Source organism: Lepisosteus platostomus, chromosome 14 (assembly GCF_059453375.1).
Source record: "Lepisosteus platostomus isolate fLepPlt1 chromosome 14, fLepPlt1.hap1, whole genome shotgun sequence".
NCBI lineage: Eukaryota > Metazoa > Chordata > Actinopteri > Semionotiformes > Lepisosteidae > Lepisosteus > Lepisosteus platostomus.
The window spans coordinates 28133831-28157965 of NC_142624.1; the positions used below are offsets into that span (position 1 = coordinate 28133831).

Here is a 24135-nt window from a genome sequence, read left to right on the forward strand (position 1 = left end):
TCAGGGAGATTTTTTTGATTCTCAGTGATGTTGCACTGTCTAGAGTGCTACTTGCAATAGCATTTGATCTGTTTGTGATTCGACAAAATCTGGTGGTGGTGATTGCATTCTAAATTCTTTATAAATCTAAAGACAACTGTGGAGTTAAGGTGCAGAGTTTTAATATATCTCTGCAGTTTGCTGGTCAGATTTAAGAGAAGAATTAGAAGGAATTGCATTTGGAGACTGTTTAAATACTGAATTTCAGTGCCATAAATACTAGCTAGGCCAAGGGTGTTACTGGGAGTAGATAGTGTAGGACTATTATACTACCAAATATATAAATTCATGGACATTTATGAAACTCTGACAGAAATGTTGAATAGGTGCCAAGTCTGTAAACTGTATGTAAAGTTGAATTCTGAAGAGAGTATTTTGGCTTCAAACATACGACTTATAAATCTTGTAATTCAAGATGTAATTCAAGATAGGTCTGTCTACACCTTGCCATAATAATGTGGTATAATGTAGTCTTGTCTGGGTTTCAGTTAAGATAAGAAGATCTAATTTATAGTCAGTGATAAGACCATTGATTAAACTTCCTTGGCTGGCAAATATCAGTATCTGCCTGTGACTAAGTACAATTGGCATACAAATGAAAATCAAGATTGTATTCATGTCCCAAAATAAAGGATATAGACAGAAAGCATCAGGGGACCAAGCAGGAGATCCTGAGGGACACCAAACTGCACAACACATAACTGTAATTACAATCATCAAGCGAGACAAATTGACGCTGACTTGAAAGACAGGACTCAAATCAGTCCATAACTTTACCTAAAAGGATAATAGATAGATAAAACTGCAAGTGATATAACAGAATAATATAATAAACGGTTTCAAATACAAAACATCTAAGAAAATAGGAGGTGTATTTGTTTTAACTTTTTTGCTATGATAAGGTTACTACAAACCTCCAATAAGACAATTTTTGTGCTGTTGTTCATGTGAACAATATTTGTGTTTTCTTCTAGGGAAGAATGACATTTTTGGGGAAATGATTCACCTTTACGCAAAACCTGGAAAGTCCAATGCAGATGTCAGAGCATTAACTTACTGTGACTTGCATAAAATTCAAAGAGAAGATCTATTAGAAGTGCTTGATATGTATCCAGAATTTGCTGACCATTTCTTGACTAATTTAGAACTCACTTTCAATCTACGAGATGACAATGCAAAGGTATTTTATTAGGATTGCTTTCATTAATGGGATAGAAAACATTTGTGACTCAGTGATTAGCCTTATGCTGACCTTTATCATATCCATGTTTTAGTTTTATTAATATATTTATTATAGCAAGATTAATACATTAATACTAATGAAACTAAGGATGTGAGTCTGGTGAGTCTTACATTGTTGTCCCTGTGTGCATTTTCTGATATATTTTGTTTTTAGATTGCATTACACGGTGAATAAGAGCAGTCAAATCTGGTGTATTTTTAGATCAGTGGAATGTCCTTGGTTGGACTGTTTACAATTAATCCTCGGTCTGTGTGACCTAAAACTTGATAAAGTCACAGAATAATAGTATTCGCTAAATCTAAAGAAGCCAGAAAAAGTATATTAGTTAAAAGAAATCCCTTAAATTAATGAAAGTAAAATAAAATTCACTTAAAAAAATAAAAAGATATACTATATATATAAATGCATAATTCAAAGAAACACAAAACTCGCAGAATACCAATGCAAGAATCAATGTTACAGTTTTGATCCTTTCTACCTGCTGCTAAAGTCAGAGGTTTAATGCTATTTGTTTTACAGAAGTAAGTACACACCTTTAGCAATTCAAAAAATGAAAATTCACACAGGTAAACATCTAAAAATGAAAACTGCTTGATGTATTAGTAAAGAAGCATACACAGACAAATAAATATCTAATATATATTGTTTAATTGCAGGCAGACTTCTCAGATACTAACGACTCTGATGAGGAGGATGGCAAAGGACGCAGACGAAAGATTTCTTTTAACCGCAAAACAGACACAGGTAAATTCTAAATAATCTCTTTCACTGTATGTGCAGTATGTCCCATTCATTATTTACTACTGTATCACTCCTTCAACTGAAGCTGACTCTGCTCCAGACACTCTGTGGCTGGCAGTTTGAAAAATGTCAGCTGCCAGTGCGCATTTCAGGGGAACACATGAGCCCTTCTCTTCCATCCTGTGCTGATATGCCAAGTAGATTAATATGTTGCCTTTCCAAAACTGGGAAAATGAGTGGGGGCCAGGAAAGTTAGCACGGTTCCAAGTGCTAAAACAGGTAGCCAAGTCTAGTGGTATAATAACTGGCTATAACAAACTCGGCTAAAAAGGACTGGTACTTTTAATAGCTTGAAAGACAAAAATATCACTCATTATGTAGCGTGTACAGCACTGGCACAAACACAAGCAGCAGTCTGTGCTGCAGAAGAAATTACTTCACATGGCATCCTTCAAGACTATAAAATCCCAGCATGGCTCATGTTTTATAGGATTTGCCATGTAGTGTTCAACATTAGTATGGTGTTTAGAACAGACGTAATTGTATTAAACAACTGTTTTCTATTCTACTCAGGAACGACCAGAATGCACAAGGATAGTGAGTCATGCTAAATAACCAGTATTACAGCCTGAGAAAATAATTTACTCAGGCTGATCGTGAAGCTGCATCTTCCACTCCCGTATAATATTTCTCAATGCTCTCTCAGAATTGGGTATGGCTTTTCTGACATAGTTAGAAAAGCCTTTTCTTTCATTCTTTAAAAGCAAAATAAGATAATTTTATTTGCAGGGTATTTTATTTTGCACACTTACCAAATGTAATTACAGGAAGTAGGATTACTTTGTTAAGAGGGCCGATGCTTGTAATAAAAAACATATTCTACTGAAGAGCTTTAATATATTTGATATACTGTATACTCTGTGTTCAACAATTTCCATTTTTATTTTTTATCCCATGTTGTCCCTATAAAGGCTCCTTTGGCTCATTATGTTTCCCCATGAAAAATAATTAAAACTGCTAATAACAATATAAGGCCTGAGCTGCCTTTTGCTTCACAGCTCAGTTGCCGAGAGTTTTTCTTCATCGATCCCTCACACACAGGTGACGCCGATCACTAATCCCAGAGCCCATTTAACTCGCATTTCAGTCTTTCCAATTGATCCATTATAGGGCTGCACATTTGTTTTCTCTAGCTGTTGAGTGAGACATCCCCATAGTACTCTTTAGCCAGAATAGAGATGTACAGTAAGTAGTGTACAGTAATTACAACTACTGTATGATATTTTAAAATTCTTAAACAAAACCATCCTACACCTAGAGGGTAGTTAATATATTTTGATAAAGTGGGATCTAGTGAGGAGGCAATGACTGCTAATTGCATTTTAAATGGAGGTAGTTCATTGTGACACCAATAATGCAAAACACTGAGTATACTCAGCCTACCTCATATTAATATTCTTGATCACATATATTCAGGTGTGTGTAGTGTAAAAATGCTTTTAACTTGTCTGGGATTCTGGAGGCCTGGATGATATTGACCCAGGCATCAGTCTCACATTAAAAACCCTAAATTTGATGGAAAAGTTCCACAGAGTAGAAAAAGAAGCTTTTGCAAACAAAGTTGCCATTGTACAGTTGGTACAAACTGCAAATTACAAAAAACTTTTTTTTTTTACTCCCGGAGCTCAGGTTTTTTAGTTGTCTTCTTTCTAATGGATAATTTCCGTGACGCTGAACTTTATGTTCCAGCAGTTCATACTGACTGTGATTCTACAGGGGAAAATACAGAAGAACAGGAAAATAACAAAGCGCAGGAGAAGCTGCCTTATCCCCAGTGTTCATGGAAAGAGTCAGAAGAAAGAAAAGAACCTACATTATCTTTTTCTAACTCTGGAGATGAAGAACAGAAGCAGCTGTGTTCTGGAATCCTCGGCTACCCTTCCATAATGGACCATACGCCTGGACTGGGATTTGTTCAGACAAGTGAAGTTGAATCCAGGAACAGAAGGATAGAAAGGAGTCAATCTTACAAAGGTAATGGCCCAACCATGACAGATGTTTTTAAAAAAATACCATTTGGCATACAGAACATACAGTATAGCAAATCAATTTTGCATTATACAGTGTCTCTAGTCCTTTTTAAATAAATAAGATTTAATCGGAAAGTAGAAAGTGCTACCCAAACACTAGAAAGAGTTGTTAGAAGAAAACCATACATAAAAGAGATAAGTCACAAAATTTTAATAGTGAAAAGGAAGTAACCCATTAAGTGAAACATCTCAGTAAAGGGAATCCTTACTCCCAGACTATGAACTTCAGTGTGTTGCTCAAGAGACCATTTCCTAGTACAATATTTGTGATATGACTGTACTGTACTTGTTCTGCCTCTGGAAATCCTAACTCTCAAATGATCCACTTAGATTTACTTCACAGAGTATACTATTTGATCTCCCCATAGAATGTGTTATGAAGAGAATTTTTAGTTGCCTGCTACAGGTTATCAGGGTGTTGTTAATGGGCACATCCAGCAGTGCTACCACTACTGTATGTGGCCTCATGTTGTCACATTTCAAGCCAAATTTCTGCAAAGGCTGGGTCAGGTCAGTACTGGGATGGGAGACTTCCAAACAAAAGATTGCTGTTGCAAATGGTGATATCAGACGAGCAGTTGGGCATCTTCCCTCTGAAGCAGAATTTCTAAATGATTGCCCAAGTATGGTGACCATGGAGGGGCAGAGTGCTGACGGGGGTACTGTCCTTCAAATAAGGCTTTAAACTGAAGCCTGACTTTTGGGGGGTGAAGGGGGCAATGTTCATAAAGGTAAGACTATTAACACTAGTGTCCTGACTAAATTCCACTCTGGGCTTGCACAATCTGGCCCATTGAAATTTTCCCCTATGTTCGGTCGGTGAAATAATTTGTCCCTTCTCCACCTGACCTACTGTGCTTTGGGGCTGCTGGTGAATAATGACTATCATGCGTCAGTCACATAGGTGCTGCACTTTTTGAAATGGGTATCCACCTAAATGTAAAGCACTTTGATGAAGTTATGGGTTGAAAAGTGATATATAAATGTACTGTAATGATATACTATTATTATTATTATTATTTCATAGTAAATTAGTATTGATAATATAACATTATATTATTGACCCCCATCAATTTTATACTTCACATAAGATGATGAGGTTGTACTGCTAACTAAGGCAGCAAACATAAATGCACTTTGATTGCAATCCAATATGTCTGATTATAAAGCAGAACAAAATAATACAAGCTGCATCATTCAATTTGGTTCGGAACATCCATAATAGAATTCATAATATATTCCCAAAGCCCTGCACTGACTTTGGAAAAAAAATGAGTACGGAAAAGATTCAGAGCCTGTAAGTCCTTTCCAAAGCTTAAGTCAAATCATAGCCCTTTTAGAGGCTTTAGTAAAATCCTCTACAGTGTCTTTCCCTGAAATGCGTTTCTGATGTCTATGCCCCAGTTCTTTCTTCTAAAGATGTTAATACCATACTGCCACAGAAAAAGGCAGTCTGTCCTGGAGTGACCAGATTGAAAGATTTGGGATATAGGCTGACAATGCAAGCACACCTCTGCATTCCCGTTGAGATTTGAGCTAAATGCCTTTCACGCTCTTGGTGTTCCTGTGAGAATGGCTGGCAACAGCATACTAAAGCTTTTAAGGAGACTTAAGATAATGATGAAAAGGCTATACCTGTGAGGGTTGTTTTCTGCCAAATCAGGGCATATTATAACAGGATAAGCAACAAAACATGACCACATCCTGAGCCTGACTAGGTAGAACACAGAATGCAGTGTGTTGCCTTTGTCTTTATTGATGAAAGTGCAGCATGATTGCCTGAAATCCATTTAGAAATTGAAATATTGTGTGGCTGTAGTGGATTATACCTTGTCCAACCAGATTGATTCACATTAAGCCATTTTACAGCAGAAACAATAAAAATATCTCTTTCAGTAACTAAGTGGATAAATTTAATCTTTTGGAATTTCTAGATAATTAAGGCATGATGGTTTATGGCTTGCTGTATTCAGACCACACTAAAGTGTTTCTGCATCTTTTGACCTCAAGCAAAATTATTGCTGGCATCTTCCGTAGGTAATGTAATAGAGTGGCTTATAACTGGTGGTTTTGCCCTACAAATTGTAATTAGTGAAATATTACTCGCAGAACCTAATTTTATTGTCTGGTACTGGCTTTAAGCTAATACAAAAATGATTAGAATATATTATTTTTTTCTTGAAATGTATTTATGGTGTATTTCCTGAACACTATTCCTGAAGCAATTCTTATTGCTTAAGTATACTTACAATGTATTATATATTTCAAAAATCTGTATATTGCAGATACCATATAATTGCTATGAAAGAAATGTCCCCTGTTTTTGTAAAAGTGCAAATGTGTACATGGTTGTCCAAATTATTCCAAATATTATTTATATTTATCTGTCTGTTTTTTTCACCGTCACCACTGTGAAAGAGCAATATGATCACAGCTTGCTCGCAGTAAAGCCCATGTACTATACATTTAATAACAAATGCTTAGAAAAATCCATTATATTTGTTTTAAGTACTGGTGTACACTTCAGTTATCAACCAATTTCAAATTCCTCATTCAAAAGAAAATAAGTTAAAATATATTTGTTTTATTCCTGTGTAAAACAAGTAAAATATGCAATGTCTGGAAAAGAATAAATAATTTGCAGTTCAGATCACTGACTCAGTCACACAGTGTAGACAACAGTTGACACAATTGATCCTTATCCTTCACAGCCCACTGCTGGAGATAGCCTGCTCGTTCTAGTCATGTGTGGTACAGCTGGGATTGTGATCCTTGCAATAGGGGGTTCGAGTGGCACAAAAAAAATTATGTAGCTCATAGATGATTTATTACGTTCTATTTTTGTGGTTTATTGTTTGAGTGATTAATAATAATGCCCTCTACATGGCTGCCCTATATATGGAAAAAATAGGATTTGTAATTTTTTGTTGTTGTTCCTGACAGATCTTCGATGTGAAGAATGGGACTCTGAGAAGTCTAAGGAATATCCAGATGATTCAGCACAATCTCAAGTTATGAGGGGCATCTCAGAAACAGAAAGTGAAATTACATATGGAGAAGTGGAACACAGGTTAGACCTGCTTCAAGAACAGCTAAATAGGTAACTATCAAATTGACATTCCAGCTTTCTGAAATGCGTAAGCTAATGTCTACCAAAGGAAACAAAATCTGGGGTAGTTTCTGAAGGCTGTGGAACCCAAGTTTATTCAATATTAAGAGACATAAGACATAAACGTAGAATAGTGGATAAGACTGCTCAAATAGAAAATTCATTTTAGTCATCAAAAAATAGTGATAAGTCACTTCTATTGTAAATGCTTACTGTACATACCTATAATGTATATTGTAGCAAAGAGCAATGGTTAAGGGTGATACAGTCATCAATAATAAGATGAATGATGTCATGATTGTTTTTAATTGGATTTAACATAGTTTGGAGCACTTTGTATTCAATGAGATTTGTTCACTTCATTTCAGGATATATTAATCACACAAGTTGCAAGTGGGTAAGGCAGTTTTCACTTAGACTGATTTCTATGTGGTTTCTTCCGTAAAATAATTTGAGATTATTTGAAATATAGTGCATTCAAAATTTGTTTCAGTCTCGGGTACAAAACTGTTTAACTGGTCTATGCTTTCATTTCTTTTACTGTGGCAAATTAACCTTAAAGAACATTTGATCTAGTGTAGCTTTTTTATCCCAGATTTTATACAGCTATGTTTATACTGTTTGGATTTGCATCAACATGGAAAATTGAATTGCCTTTGATTTAGTGGGAAGGCATGCATTGTTTTGTCGTGCAAATTGGTGGTTTTAAAGACACTACAAACATGCTACAGCATTCAGTAGAAACGGTAGTTTAACTTGTGTTTAGAAAATGTCAAAACCTCACAAATGAATCTGCAGTTGGTATCAAGATGCTGGTAAACAATGTGCAATTTACACCACAGTGGAAACCTGATGTTTTGCCTATATTTGAGAGTCTCTTTTATAATTGAGTGAAAATGAAAAACTTATTGATGTCTTTCAGGTTTGAAAACTTAATAGGATAGAAATTATGGTCATAACTCGCTAAAGTAAAATACAGGATACAAGATTTGTTGAAATTGGAAATGAATCTTAAATGTAACAATCTTCCCTGTTCCAGTGTAGAAAATAAATCACTTGTCACCTCAGTCATGAAAAGACAGTTTTGTGGCAGTATCAGGCTGTTTGTTGATTTCCCATTTTCATACCCAGTGTTCATACACTCCTCATACTTTGAACTGTCTAGTCAGCATAATCTTTTGTATGGTACTTATTTAAATGATAGTCGCTTAACGATATTTATATCATGGATAATTTATCACCATTTTAAAATTTGAATAGCTGTAATTAAAAGTCAAAAGAATACAACAAATTCTATTATAAAACTACACAGTCCCAGTTGTGGAAACATTTACTTTGTCCAGGGTGATGTGAGTCTGATTACAAACACAAGTTATACTTTTGGCTGTGTAAACTGTTGTGCTTCCAATCGACCTCATATGAGAGAGTTTTTGTATAACAGTGCTGACAAGAGATACTGTTAAGAGACAACAACAGTCTACTACTAATTTAATAAGTACTAATCCCAGACATTGCCCCTGGAGTCCCTAAAACAGAACACTGTTCTGGCCAAAAGGCTTACATCATCCATGGTAAAAAATGCTAAGATGTGGAAAGATTTTTGGCCAAATTGAAAAAAAAAACATAAAATGGCCTTTTTAAGGACACTTTGAAATGGTTTCAGACAGCTAACAGGGAAGAAAGGCTTACTGCCAATCAGTTTGAATGTTGTGCATTTTAGTATTGGCAAGCGACTGATGATAATGGAAACCACAAATGACTTAGAAAAACTAATTTTATTCCAGCAGATAATAGGTTCAGACAGAGCAGGTGGTGGTTTAAGAAGAACCTCTACAGAGAAAAAGATTATTTGAAACTAGAACCATCCTGCAGCAATAAAGATAGGGCTCTGTTATCATTTAAAGGGATGTTTTCATGTGTACTCTTGCTGACCTTTATATTTTATTTCTGCTGAAGAAAAAGCCCTAGGCTACAGCTGATGTTTCTATTTAGGAGTGTGTCTTCTTGTTTTATCTTCGATTGAGAAATAATGGCCAGAAATACAAAGCATCATTGAAATAATTGCCTAGCCCTTGTGCTTGTATATCATACTAAAGCAAATATAAAAGACTAAAAACAGGTTGTTTTGTTCAAATAGAAGCATGTGTTCCTTTTGACCTGATAGCTGACATTCTGGATCCACACCCTTATCTATTACACTGCCTATTGTCTGCAATATAAAGGCTCAATTATGTGGATTAAGCATGAGGGACACTGGCACTAAATACATTACCTTTCATTATGTAAAATGTTTAATGTTAAACTTTTCTTAGATTTGAATAAACAAAATCATTAAAGATGCCATACAAATGTTCCTAACCATTTGCCTGCTGTATATGACACAAGGTACTGTTTAAACAATAGAGACAGATTGAAAAATTCTTTTAAAGGTCTTGTTTAGGGTTGTATTTAAGTATTTACCATATACAGTTTACATAAATTAAACATGCTTATGTATATATTGTTTCTTTCATGCTAAACAATATTCCATGTGGACACAAAAACAACACAAGGGGAATAAGATGAGAAATTGGTTTTATTTACCTTGATTTACAAGAGCAAGAGAAAATCACTTGTAATAAGAGAGCCCACAATCATAAAGCAAGTGAAAGATGTGTACAGCTGACTAATCCAGTTTTCCAGCCATGGATACAAAGAGGAATAATTAGATTTTAAGAACACATGTTTGTTATTTAAGGATTTAAAAACAGACACGCTAAGGAACACAGGGGACATCTGCTTTATACTTCCAATACACAGAAGAGATTTAGAGAATAGCTAGAGCAAAGACTCCCCCTACTGTTCATAAGCTGTATTACTCCCTTGAGGGTTGTAACCTTTTGCTTTATTATTTATAAATTAGTGCCGCAGAAACGAATAATTAATATTGTGAAATTGCATGACCTGAATTCAAATACATAAACAGTTTTCAGAATATATAAAAATGACCTTGGGAAAAATCTTGGTTTCAACAGAATAAACAGTAATTCTCTTTCCTCTGTGGCACAGCATATAAAAAAATTGTGTTTTCTTCCTAGAAAATGTTTTTAAATGGCAGATAGATGTAAGACAAACAATGTCATCAAAGACTTCAAAAGCAGTACACATCTTGTTTTCCCCTTTTCAAAGATGTCTGTGGAATAAATTAAAGTTTGCATTTTAATTTTGATTTCTCTCCCCAGACTGGAATCACAGATGACAGCTGACATCCAGGCCATTCTTCACTTGCTGCAGAGGCAGTCTGCATTAGGGCCTCCTGCCTACAGCACAGTGGCAGGCAGCTCAGAGTATCACAGGCCTGCCATTCGGGTTCAGCCTGTAGCTGCTATAAGAACAGACAGGAGCTTCAGTGTATCATCGCAGGTAACAGCACTGCAGTAAATAATTGTAAAATACTGTATTTCTGAAGTGAATCTGGATATGGCTCAAGGCCTCGTGATTAAGTATTATAAAGCATGTGTCAGCCACCAAGTGTTATGAACAAGAAATATATATGAATAAGAATTAATTAGCTTATATTTAGATATGTTTAAAGATATTTTAATATTTTTCCATATCATTTTAATAGAGTAAGAAGTCCGGTCTTGTTTGAAAAGCATCCTTGCTTTGCTTGCGTTTGAGATCAGCAAAATTCAGTTTACCAACTGTTCTATATTCACTCACACAATCTCTTGGTTCAAATCCAAGGCACTCAAGTTGCCAAATATAGTGGCTGAGAGTCCAACACTAGAAATGGGTTGAGTTAATGGGAAAGGACTTTAGATGTCTGCCCAACAGTTTCCCTTATCTATCATTATCAATGAAAACCTTTTCAGATGTTACCATTAAAAAGGAGTATCTCTTTTCGATCCTAAGATCAATAGTGTCTTAGACATTCTTGTTTCCCTAGGGAGATATCTTTCGTGCCTCCAGATTAAAGGCTTGGTGACCCAGAAACATGTCTGTTGCTTGTGCAACTGGAAGAAAAGCCCTATTTGAAAATTTACGAAAGCAAAATGACAAATAGGAGACCAAAGGTCTTGAAAGAAAAGACAGACCTGTGCCAACCAAACATTTAAAGGGAGGCTTAAGGTTTGCAACTCAGTGAACGGAACACATGGGGTATGCAGTGCAGTGAAACAAGTATTACAGTCCTGTATTTCACCTTCAGAAGCATACCATATTTTCTGATTTTAAACATTATAAAGATCTAAAACTAAAAATGTTCTTCATACAAACTATAATGTAAGTTCTCGATCACACCATGTCTATCTATTAAGCTACTAACATAGCAGAAATGTGGAATATCTACTTTTGTTTCTGTGCATGAACAAAATTCTAGTTTAACCTTAGTTTAATGTATTATATAATACACATATACTTTATCAATATACCGAAATGTATCGACAATTGAATGGCCAAAGAAGAACCGATGAAAAATATTCACACAACTCTTTAAAATGTTATATGTGCTGTATGTGCTTTATTTCAGAGCCCAGAACTCTTAGACTTGGAAAAGCCCAATGTAAAATCCAAAGAATCTTTATCCAGTGGAGTCCATCTGAACACAGCATCAGAGGAGAACTTAGCTTCGCTTCTGGAACAGGAAACTGAACAGGAAGATGAACATGAACATAACCAAACAACTCCATTTTATCAGCCTCAGTCCAAATTTTTCCTTCTTCCAATCCGCCACCCTTCCCTGCCAGATTCTTCCCTAAGTAACATAGGAATGTTGGGACTCCACAGGCATGTTTCTGATCCTGGTCTTCCTGGGAAATAATCACACCTCAGATCGCTCGCATTGCTGTTATGTCTGTCCATTTCCAATATAAATTAGAATCCTCTTAAGTTTGACTCAGGGTCTAGAAGGATAATGTCATATGCAAAGAATACTGTAGATTTTCCTAAAATTTTTAGTTTCTTAATTTACAGTTAATAAAAAGGTAAAAATAGTATCATGTATATATTTCAGATGTAACACTGCCAGCAACACAAGGCACCTTACATGCTTGTTTCAGAAAAGAAATGCATGTTTGGAAGTGTTTTATGTTGCATGAAGTTCTGAATATGATTTATTTCAAGGGGAATCTGATTTGGTGTTCGCATGTTTTCTAGGCAATGAATAAAGGTTTTATAAAAATCTATATAGGACACAACTTACTTGAACCAAACTTTGTTAAAAGCACATATTTGAATTTAAATGTCCAAATATCACATATTTTGCTTTTTACTAAGAAAATCCAGGTCATATTTTTAATACTTCTGTAAAGTGATCCAATCTATGGTATTCCTGAAAAGTTTTAAATAAATAGCCAATAAGCAGACTTGTAAACCAGATGCAATATTGTGCCTAAACCGGGTCACAAACCCCCTTTTCAACGCATCCAAAGTCTAGGAAGACTTATTGTATTCAGATAAACTGTACATACACAGTAATGACCCAACTTTATTTGTAAGTTAAATGTACAGCTTATCCAAAAAGAAGAAAGAAGAAATATATCCAAAATGCCTAAAGTAATATTCCAAATATTAGTATTGGAACTAATAGCATTTTTGCATTTTAATACCCATCACTGTATTTCGAAAGAGGTTATTTTTAAAATACTTTATTTATGAAGTGTAAGTAAAATGTTTTAAATTGCACCACTAGATCCAGCCCTGTGCTTTGTAAGCAATAATATTAAAGTTCCTCGTTTCAGTTGACTATCTTATTGGGCACTTCAGCATTACCATGGAGATCACCGTTAACAGAAATTATTAAGGTTGTGAATTTTAAAAGTAAAATAACTTTCTGGATTGAGATACAGTAGAACTTCAGGGAAACATCTGGCATTAAGCACATTTGAACAACTTGCTCAAAATTGATTAAAATATAATTTGCTCATGCTAAACTGAAGGCTTAATATTGTGAAGATCAGCCAATCCACAAACAGCCAAGCTTTGTCAATTCATAAAATGTCTTGAATTAGCTTTAACAAGGGTGTGCATTTTATCATTTCATGAACCATTTCATAGGTGTCCTACATCTGTACACAGAGATAAGATATTGTGGGGAATAGGATTGGTTGAGAGATGTTGGATTTTCCACTTTTATTTTATTATGTTATTACATACAGAAAGCGATGCACAGTAATACACTTTTGATAATTGTCATCCAATGGATGGTGAACATGTACAGTATTTGCTTTCCAGATTTCATTCCTTTTTAATTAGCAAAGTTGAAGTTTGTTCTCACACAAAGAACATAAGCTAACACCATTTTCATGAACCTGCATGTTTGAGAAAAAGGGGTGCTCAACTGCATCAGCCGTTTTGGAATGGCAAAGTTCAGGTAGGTTGGTTTTCAATTCAACCAAACCTAAGCATCTCCATCCTTTACCAAAGCTTGTCACCATTCATTTTCTCTGTATCAAAATCTGAATTTTAAGAACTGACAAGGGATTTAGTTCTAAGCAACATTGGCCAGATTTGAATTTCTATTAACAATCAATAGCAACAATGTTCATGTTGTCAATAGTGCTAAAATGAACCCAGAGGTTTGACAGAGGCACAATGGTTTGACAAAGGCATTGGTCAGTTTCTGGGTGGTGTATCATTCCTCAAGTTCCTAAAGAGTTAACTTACCACAGTTCTTTTCAAAGATGAAAATCTACCCAAAAGTTTTTTTTTAAAAGAAATTTAGCACTGGTTTTGGATATGTTATCTATCCTTCAGAAGATTTTAACTACTCTTGATCTTACACAAGAAAAAATGCAGCTATTTGTTCATAAATGTATTTTTTATTTTGCTTCAGTATACTGTATTACTTAGATAATGGCATGTGAAAAAACCAATGGTGTCTTGACAAGTCCTCCTTCTTTTACAGTGAAAAGCATAAGTCCTTGTGACAACGCAGTGAAATGTATCATTTTGTGCTATGTACAAGTGAAAGTTGTATTTCAGATCAAAAGATAAATATGAGGCAATAGTACAGAATGGCAGCTTACTTGGAATTTGTGTGCATACAGTACATGTTTAGTCATGTTAGAAGAATGGAATTTGTTGTTTGCAATCCCTCTCCCATTTTAGAAGAGCACAAGAGCACAATTTGGGACAAATTAACTTAAACTACTGTGTAGTTAGAATTTGGTCACATACCCCTGATATGCTAAAACCGCTGGAACCATCACCACCACCATTTTCTTGATCTGTTCCTTTGAGATGCTTGGCCAAGTCTCACCCAAAATAATATCCAAAAACAAAAGCTTACATTCAATAGTTTTGCCTCATACTGATCTTGTGATCTGAAATACACATCACATTAGTGCAAAGCAAAAATCACAAATTTCACTGCACTGTTAACTTTTTACTTTTACCTCTTCCCTTACCTTCAGACTCCTGCTTTTCTTAATTTTGCTCAACACTTAGCAGGCCTCAAAACCTTACGTATCACTGAGAATTCCAAATTCTACTGCTTTTTAAAGAGCAAATAAGATATATCATGAGTATGAAGTTCACCCCCCACAATCCATAGGCCGCTAATCCATTATTATTTATAAAACATTTTTGTACATTTGTAATTACATACCCTTTTGACTGAATCATTATAGCAGTACAAAAAACAACATGTATCAACTATTCTAGCATGTTTAATAAATTAACTTACACATACCCTTATATATATATAAAGTATATACTACTATGGTCAAAATCCACAATAGTCCTTTGTGTTGAAAATAAGGAATATCCCCATAGTCTTTTTTTTTTCCTGAAAAATAAAAATGTATAAGTTGCAAGACATGTTATAACTTGTTCATGACTCATCACTCTACATACATCAGCTTTAGGGCTTCCTTTTAAAATACCCTCTGTTATGCAAAGACATTTTTGGAACTCTCCCAACAAAAATATTTGCCACATCGAAAATATAAAATCGTCCATGATGATGCTTGCTCCAAATTAGGCTTAGGTAACCTGTATAATACATTCTTGGGGACTACGTAAGAAATTATAACATTCATAACCCATTCTTCCAAAAGACTTAATGGGCACATACATTTTCTTAATAACCCAAATCCTTTTGATAACCCTAACCCTACTTTGTTCATAAATGCCAGTCCCAACCTTAACCATAGCTTTAAACCTAAAACATAATGTTTTATGAACACCTTGTTCATAACACTTGTTACATGATAACTTGTGTATATGTATACAAGTGTGTGAATACTTGTGTATACATAACACTGTTATGCAATTCTGCATACTTCGTAAAGGTTGAACATTTCTGTAATGTCACTGTGTTGCATCTAAGAAGGTATTGTGCAATTTAGAAGCCACATTCCTTCACTGAAATTGGTGGGACGATGGACAGATGTGACAAAGTCTGTCTCAAAGGAAGTGTTATCTTGTCCATTTCATGAAAGAGGCAGCAGACTTACAAATGTCATGAAATGATGAACAAAAAGAAACAATAGGACATACGTGATGTGGAAATCACAAGGAAGCACATTTAAACCTGATTACAGGAAACCCTTTTGTACACAGAGGGTTGTGGGAGTCCTGAACAAACCACGTTGCTAAAGAACATACCTTTGGTTCTTTCAAAAAGTGACAGGATGATATCCTTAGATCGATTATCTGATAGCAACAAAACAAGACACATGGACAAATTAGTATCTTCTCATTTTAACTATCGTTCTTATAAACATCAAACGTGAGTACTTCTGATGTTTATACTGGTAGTTTGAAAGTAAATGTGATATATAGTTTGTTATATTCCTCAGTAGAAGCTGCCCATTCATGTTAAAAAGGGGCTGGGGATTTATGTGGCTAAAAGTTAAGAACGTTTCTTCCATCACCTTTTTTTTGTTTCATTAAATGAGCAGGATTAGTTTAACCACTTCATAAAACTGGCAATTTCAGTTAGTCTAGAACGCACTCATACAAAATGTTACAAGTGAACAGCTATGATATGAAGAGTTCTGCAGTATTTCATGAACAATTTTAATGAAATCCTTTTTTTTAAATGTATCATTTATATTTATTAGGAAACATATCAAATGTTTGTATGGCAAAATTGTACCTATCAAGAAGTATCGGTCTGGTACCTGTACTACTACAAAGGCAATTAAGGCTTGGAGCCACTTCATTAAAAAAATAAACTGATGGTGTAGCTGTGCTGAAATTGTTAAGAGTAACTGGCCAGCAGACAGATCAACAGAATAGTTTCTTACAAGGCTTTTAGATTTGCCTACTTTTGCACATATTTCAAACTGGTTGTATTGAGGAAATGTCACTTTTTAATCTCCTAGTGCGTTACACAATTGTTTTTATGTATTTATAAAGTTTGCCACTGTATAATATTTTATACAATGCAACACTTTACAGCTGATTTGAATGTTTCTGTTCCTAAAAACAATATTGTGTGTATTAACACAGTTGATTTAGGTAACAACTTTTGAACAATTGTATAAATAAAACATATACGGTATACAATCTTTTGTTTATTGTTTTGTGTTAACATAAAAAATACACAAAATCCATTAACGTTTAATCAAGTTGTTCTGTGTTATAAACTATTTGAAATAGGTTGCATTTGTAGCTATTAACATAAAGCTTAAGGTAGCAACTGATCAAAGAAAAACATTGTAACAGTTAATATGATTAGCAGATTCCCTGTGGTTCACATTTTTTAATTATTAGCATACAGCAGACAAAAATAACATTGAACATCCCTTTTGGCCTGCTTAGAAATAAAAAAAAACCTTGATACACTGATTAACAAGTTATCACAAATGTTGCTCTAACACTGAAGCACTGCAGTTCTTTACTTTGTCTTCCAAATTCTAAATGTACACAGATAAAAACTGTAGTTTATGGCAAAATAAGAAGCACAAAATAAAATCAATGATGATCCAAGTGCTTATAGATGATGTTGGCACTTTGTGTCAAAAGAGTTGCCTTTTTACCATAAGTTTACTGGGCTCATACCCAAGTATTATAATGGTACTTACAGTACACCAGCAAGTAAATAATGTCACACTCTAATAGGGTAATCCATGAGATGTAACTTGAAACGATCTGGACATCTTCAGCCACCCTCCTTAGTAAATTTATCTTCTAATAATTATAAAATGGCAACATTACATCTCAACTTCCCAAATAAGGGTGATGCACATTCAAGGTTGTAGAAATCATATAAAAGAACAATCATCCACTTAGAAGTACTAATCAGTCAAAGTAGTGGCACCTGATTTGTCAAAACATAATAAGATATGTCCCTTTTGCCCTAAGGGTTTATCACAATTCAACACAATATAGATCTTTGTACAAGCTGACCTTGTGTGCTTTACTACATGCTAAATTCCTATTTTGGATTATATTATTAAATAAAAAATTATATAGTACAAATGTCCATTATACATTTATAGTTTTGTTTTTCGGTCGTGCTGGTCTATCTTTAAAGAAACATACTCTTCTAGCACATACTTTACCACACAAACACAGCAGCTGGTGTTCTTAAGCTACAACACATCCAAGTAGACTGAAGCCTTCGAAAGCTGTTCTTAATCCAACAGGTTTCAACCGCTGTCCCCCACAGATTTCGATCATGAGGTAATCAGATCGACATCGTGCACAATATGAACTACAGTCAAAACAAAAGAAGAAGCGTAAATTCGCAAAGAGTTTTCATATAATTCAAAGTATTGTAGGGTCTTGATATTCACAAGTGTTTGGTGCAGAGAACCATCGCAAAAAGCCAAATCCACATATAACCAAGTCCACCCCTACACAGCTGAATAATCTACTACAGTATATAGAACATATGGTTAAGAGACATAAGTAACCCTCCCTTATATGATAATTAAAGTACTAATGTATTGGTTTTATTTTAATTAAAATAACTTTGATCAACAAACAATAGTAATCACAATCTTATATTACTCACCTAACTGCAATCTCCTGACAGAACCAGTTGTGTTCAAAACAAGACCAAAATCCAAAAACAATACAAAACAAATACAAAATACATAAACAAGGCCACTCGAGATGCACTCGTTCAGTAGTGGGTACTTAGGCAAGGGGCAGGGAAAGGGTCACTCACGAGCTAGATTCATCTCATGATTCTAGTCTGTCATGCGTCGAATTTGAAAAGCTGAGTTTAACAACTTTTGGCTCAGATTCATCCTGCTCTTCCTCCATACAAGACTCCTCGGCCAGACAGAATCATGAATGGGTGACTTTGCCACTGTTAAATTGGCAGATGTCGAGACCCTACTGTCTCAACATCCCCATTGCTTCACATAAGTACTTACATCATCATACTGGAAATTTACAATTCCTTGTTGTGCAGTATCTCTCCTTCTGAAACTGTCTATAAGGGGAAAAAAAAATATTTAAATGAGCTCTTTTTGCAATCTGACTCTGCAATAAAATATCCAATTCATTAATTTAAAAAATTGTATTTAATAATGTATTATTTCTCTTTCCTACCCTGTTTATACTGATTGCCATTTGACATTATGCAAGCCTACAGCGCCCTGTTGAAGGGTCTGCATATACATAGAAGAAAGTATTTCTCATGGACAACACTCCATAGTCACTGGGTGCTGCTGTTGCATTAATAAGGATTCTATAACTGCCCACCCACTACACCGGCAATTAGGCACAGCCTCTTAGAGAAACCCAGTCACTCCTGATTAATGAAAGAACAGAGCTAAACCTGAACTGGCAACATCCAGATCAGAGAGCACAACCTGTGCCTAAAACCACAGTCTTTACTGCTGAGCCACTTGAGAAGCAACTGAAAGTTTCATTTTCACTAGAATAAATACATTAAATTAACCATTCCCTGGTAAATCACATCTGTCAAATTTAGTTGAAATAACTGATGTATTCTGTACCTGTGAGTGCTCTTAGTTTTACACAGCAGGCTACATAATCATCAAAGAAAATCCTGCCATTCTTGCTGTAGCGCTTTATAATACCACTCAGCACCTGGGGACTAACCCTGTAACCTAAGAAAACAAAAAACAGTTAATCTCCAGTCATATATTAGATATTAAAAATAGAGCTTGTATGACAGAGTAATCATGTTATGTACTGTATTGACTTTATGATGATTTTTACATTGTACCAGATGCTGTATATTAAAATTAAACTTTACAATATGTTTAAGTGAACAAAAAACATTTGTTTTAGAAATTAAACTGGCAAACAAAATATTACGTAGCACGTAACTGCAAAATGTTATTGTTGTTTTAATAGAAACCAAATATAGGAAACCAACTAATTTAAGGGTCAAGGTTTGGTGGGTGAGGTTCAGCAGCTTACAGTGCACTTACCCATTGAGGAAATGGACTGACTCATTTCATGAGGTTCCACAGTTCCACTTCTGTCTTGATCAAACATCATGAAATTCTGCTTCCAGCCATTGAGAACTCCAAAAAGCTCCTTGAACTCATTAAATCCCATCTTCCCAGTCATATCTCTCTAAAAGAATTATGTTAAGTACTGCATTTATAATGTTCATTCAACAAACACCAGGTGGGTGCCACACATTGTTGGTGATGGAGGGGAGTCCCCATGACCTGTAAAGTGCTTTGAGTGGAGAGTCTAGAAAAATGTTATATACTGTATAGTAAGTGTAAGGAATAAGATCACTTTATTAGCCCTATACACTTTCTAGCATCTGTAATTCGTATCTTCCAGTGATTTATACCCAACAATTAACTTTATAAATAATAAATAATACAGATGAGAGAAGCCCATTCACTGTCATTTAACTATGCACTTAAAGGATACATCCAGCATGGCAATCATGATTCTACAGGTCTCCAAACTGAATGCTAGAAAGAGAAAATGCAATTCACAAAATTGTAATTGACACACATTACAAATACAACATTATTCCTAACAAATCCCTAGTATCACAAAATCCAACCTAATTAAAAATTACTGAAATGTTCTACACCAATGTGTCCAGTCCTCACCCTAGAGGGCCGTGGAGTCTGCACATTTTTAAGGTCTCTAAAGTAGCAGCACTTGAAGAGCTGGGAGAAACTGTTGAAACGGTCCAATTAAGGCAGAATCAAGCTGGTTTACCTCACTAATAACTGAGCTGGAATAAAATTCGGCATGGACACCCTTATAATTTTGTCCACTACCAATAACCATGTACACACTGAGCAGAATATCCTCTTTTCTTCTCATTTGAAGCATTTTCAAAAAGGTTGTAAATTCTTCATTTTGTTGCCTATACTTACGACTGTAACTGCCACTAATACCACTCTGCGTCAGACATCTTTGAAGCTCGTCTGCATCAATTTCACCATCCTGAAAAGGAGACAAAAATAATTATTACAAAAAGAATATACAGTACCGTAAAAAGATGCATCTTATTAAAACCATGACATAAGAACACCAAGTTACACATCAGCTTCATTTTTTTTTAAATAGGGGCCTTTTCTTTTCTGGCGCATTCTCATCATCTACCACAACTTTCCTTTCCAGTGAAAATCAAAGGAAAAGAAAATCTTACACCAGGATGTTTCTGACCAACAGGTCTTAACCACCTAAACATAACCAATGAAGCAAACTGCCAGAGCCCTGAGTCATTACTCGTGTTTCTTAATAATGTCAATTCATTTACAGGATAGTCTTAAAACCAGGCGCATGCCCAGGGTGAAGTCAGCAAGACAGCCTCTCCAAACACGAGCTTATGAGTGAAATATAGATAAAATGACCTGGGTCTCCCTGCACTGTTTAACCTGCCTCTTGCTCACTGCTGTAATTGAGATATAACATGTTTGGGCTGCAACAGGTAATACTCTAGTCTGTCTTGTAAAGAGAGAACTACTTACTTCTCTTACAGTTTATTCAAAAAGCAAGGGAGATTCAACTCTTCTATTGATCTGAGCTAGTACATCAGTTCAAGATCATTCTTCTTTATTTCAAGGGAAATAAAAGAAACTAGGGAAATGCATTGTGCTGCATTGACAATTGCTAACAGTTACACACACCTCTGAGGGTCTGACCCCTCTTTGAAGTTACAGAGATGTTCAATGATCACAACATACAGTACAGGTCTATCGAAACCACTTCAAGAGTGCCAGGCTAAATCGTTTTTTTTTCCCCAGTGGTATTCTTTGTAACTGTACATAATATGCCACTATAGTGCTACATTTTTACTTTTCAGATGTTTTTTTTTTAATCCGCATTAATCAGATAAAGATACTGAATGGACAAGGGTGGTAATGCTCTACCTGAGGTGCCACAATAACTAGCATGGCCAAAAAGCAAATACAAAGAACTAATTAGACAGCTTAGAATTTAAATAATTATCCGTTAGAATCTATAGGGAGGCATGCAGATAGTCAGTTCACTAACATCCACCTAATCTAGGTGTCATATCTTTACCAGCTTAAAACAGTTTTGATTATCTGTCTGTATATTCTTACTGACCTGTCCTGCTATCGCAGTAAAATAACCCCACAGTGGGTCATTTACAGGTGCAGCACCAAAGTTCCCGGGAAAACCACCATAACCAGGGTATCCACCCATCGGAGGTCCTCCCATCTGTCCTCCTGGCATCGGTATTCCGTGTCCTGGAACTCCTGCCATCGGTGCTCCATAGCCTCCATACTGGGGAAACAAGTACAGACAGATCATAAACTGTAGTTGATACCAAACAGTTCATATCAGAAGGCAAGGCATATAATCGAACTGTAACACAGTCTTCATCCTAGTACAGGCGTCCTATAATATCAATAATAATTATATTAATTATTCATAATACATCTTCATAAATTCTTATTGTGAATATATTGTGAATCTACATTGTGAATAATAATTACAAATCATCTTTATTCCTGTGAAATTGTATAACACCAGCAATGCTAAAAGTCTTAGGATGGTCCCCTACATCTGCAATATAAGTTTGTTGTTACTGTTATTCTGTTTCAAACACTGACATACATGCTTGCTCTAGTTCCTTTTATTAATACCCATTTCATAAGAACAAGGGCATCCTGACTTTTCCTGTTTCCTTTGTGATGCAAATACTGATTTCAAAGCCCGCAAGAAATTGCAGACCTAACTAATTTCATCATTTCATTACAGACAAGATTACAAAGTTGCATAGTTATTAGTCTATATTTTCTGTATACAAGTACAGTAGAAGAAACCTGTAATGTAATGTATCCTTCCATTTTCTAACCTCTTTATCCAACATACAGCAGCACTTTATCCAAGAATCCCAAGACTAAATTCCTAAACATTTATATCTACCTAGAGCACACCACTCCTCCGCCTACATTGTTGACAGTTCAAACAAGTGCATTTTTGTATCATTAGTTTTATTTTTGGAAGAAGCAACACGATTTATTCCCATAACTTTATGAATAACACATCCAGCACCTTTGAAGTATTTTTTTTCCACATAAACATCGTTTTATGAGACAAAAAAAATGAATGAGATCATTCTGAATAGCGGGTGTCAGCATACAGCAAGGGCGCGTTGGTTCAAAGTACAGAATATAACAAGCAAAAACGTGTAACGCTAGAAATCGTCAAACGGCAGATTCAACGCACACTAGTTTGGTAGCATGCACACTCATGCTCGCAAACCCGTGCGGACATGTTTCTGTGCCTGCAGTACAACTTCAAGCCCTCACTTTGGTGCTTGCAAAGTTGACGAGGCGATTACCGCTCCAGTCGAGAAAAACGCTGTTGGCATTACAGGAAGGGAAAACAGAATAGTTTTCAGCCAAAACGTACTGTATAGATAGACATTTCTAGTTCTGGAACTACCCTCGCTTTTTACACGCGAAGGAAGAAGCAGCTAGCCCTACCAAGGATCGGAGCGATGGTTGAACTCTTCTTGTACTCCCATGATGATCTCACATATCTAAATTAAGCATTCTAAAAAAAAAATTATCTTCATGTTATGTTAGTAACACCAGTCCTGACACCAGCACGATGTTCAAAACAGTAGCGAACACAGCTCGAGTTATAAACCGAGGTGGTCTAAGTGCAATATATAATTGTTCGGTAATGATATAACCCGGAAATTATAAGACAACCGTTTAACTCAACAACGGCGCTACTGTGTCTCACAGGACAAAGATTTTTCATTTCCCAATTTCGAAAACGAAAACTCAGTTTTCATATTCTAATCGCGAACACTGGATATTAGATTTCGTTTTAACATTATTAACAAGGCTAATAATATTTTACAATTTTGTTAATATGTGTTTTCTGCATATACTGCTGTATATACCCTTCTGATGATTTGGAGATTGTAAAAAATCTGATCAAACCGATCAAAAGATTTTTCTAAGTAACTCAGCTGCCCAGCCTTTTTCACGCTAAATGAAAATAGTCCCTATATGTATAGTATAGTATATATATATACTCTTCTGGTAAATCCCCGCCCTTTAATGGTTTCAAAGACAAGAACAGAAACATACACCGTTAAGAGACTCCCATTCCATTTTTTACTTACTCCACCGTATCCTGGGTATGCCATATTTATCCGTAAATACAGGAGGTGCGAAAAGAAGTTACGGATTTGGATACCAGATACCAGAGAGTAAACAACTTTCTGACAATTTTCAAAACTGAAGATAAAACGCCCCTACAACTTCCGATACTTCTACTACGTCACAACGGGATGTAGTCACATTCTCTTCTTCTGACCAATTGATTGATCACATTGATATCCAATAGAAACGTTGTATCTGAAGGCTAAAAACACATCACTGATCACTTAAAAAAAAGTACCGTACACTTCAGTAAAAGTAAAATACAACAATAAAAACCACAGTTTAACACAACTGTGTTGTCTTAAAATATACATTTAGAAAGTAAAAAATGCAATGTAATCACACTGTTCCTAATATTATTCTAATCTC

At 35.3% G+C, this 24135-nt stretch overlaps 2 protein-coding genes across 7 annotated transcripts in view; one reads left to right on the forward strand and one right to left on the reverse strand.

Annotated features, from left to right (window-relative positions):
- Positions 1–16717, forward strand: part of kcnh7b (potassium channel, voltage gated eag related subfamily H, member 7b) — a 94144-nt gene extending 77427 nt beyond the window's left edge. For 4 of the 5 annotated variants that reach the window (XM_088605447.1, XM_088605448.1, XM_088605450.1 and 1 more), the window contains 6 exons: positions 1014–1219; positions 1939–2026; positions 3776–4057; positions 7057–7213; positions 10444–10624; positions 11733–16717. In XM_088605447.1, coding sequence (XP_088461573.1) covers positions 1014–1219; positions 1939–2026; positions 3776–4057; positions 7057–7213; positions 10444–10624; positions 11733–12023 — 1205 coding nt within the window. In that variant the 3' untranslated portion in view covers positions 12024–16717. The remainder of the gene's footprint in view (positions 1–1013; positions 1220–1938; positions 2027–3775; positions 4058–7056; positions 7214–10443; positions 10625–11732) is intronic. The other variant, XM_088605449.1, reaches the window with a different exon arrangement.
- Positions 16713–23887, reverse strand: gca (grancalcin). Of its 2 annotated transcripts, none has more exons than XM_088605454.1 (8): positions 23727–23887; positions 21686–21865; positions 20488–20557; positions 20027–20070; positions 19567–19714; positions 19126–19239; positions 18538–18596; positions 16713–17867 (listed from the first exon to the last, which is right to left on the reverse strand). In XM_088605454.1, exons 1-8 carry the CDS (start codon positions 23748–23750, stop codon positions 17841–17843), a joined length of 666 nt encoding a protein of 221 aa, XP_088461580.1. In that variant the 5' UTR covers positions 23751–23887; the 3' UTR covers positions 16713–17840. The 2 variants fall into 2 exon arrangements, with proteins under 2 accessions (XP_088461580.1, XP_088461581.1); XM_088605455.1 differs by lacking the exon at positions 23727–23887 and adding an exon at positions 23074–23654.
- Between the last annotated feature and the right edge of the window lie 248 nt (positions 23888–24135).

Coding starts and splice junctions, on each gene's coding strand:
- gca (XM_088605454.1), bottom strand. CDS start 23,750: ATGGCATACCCAGGATACGGTGGA. Junction 21,866..23,726: donor CATACCCAGGATACGGTGGA/GTAAGTAAAAAA, acceptor TTGTTTCCCCAG/TATGGAGGCTATGGAGCACC. Junction 17,868..18,537: donor TAAATTTCCAGTATGATGAT/GTAAGTACTTAT, acceptor TTTTGACTGTAG/TTCATATTGTGCACGATGTC.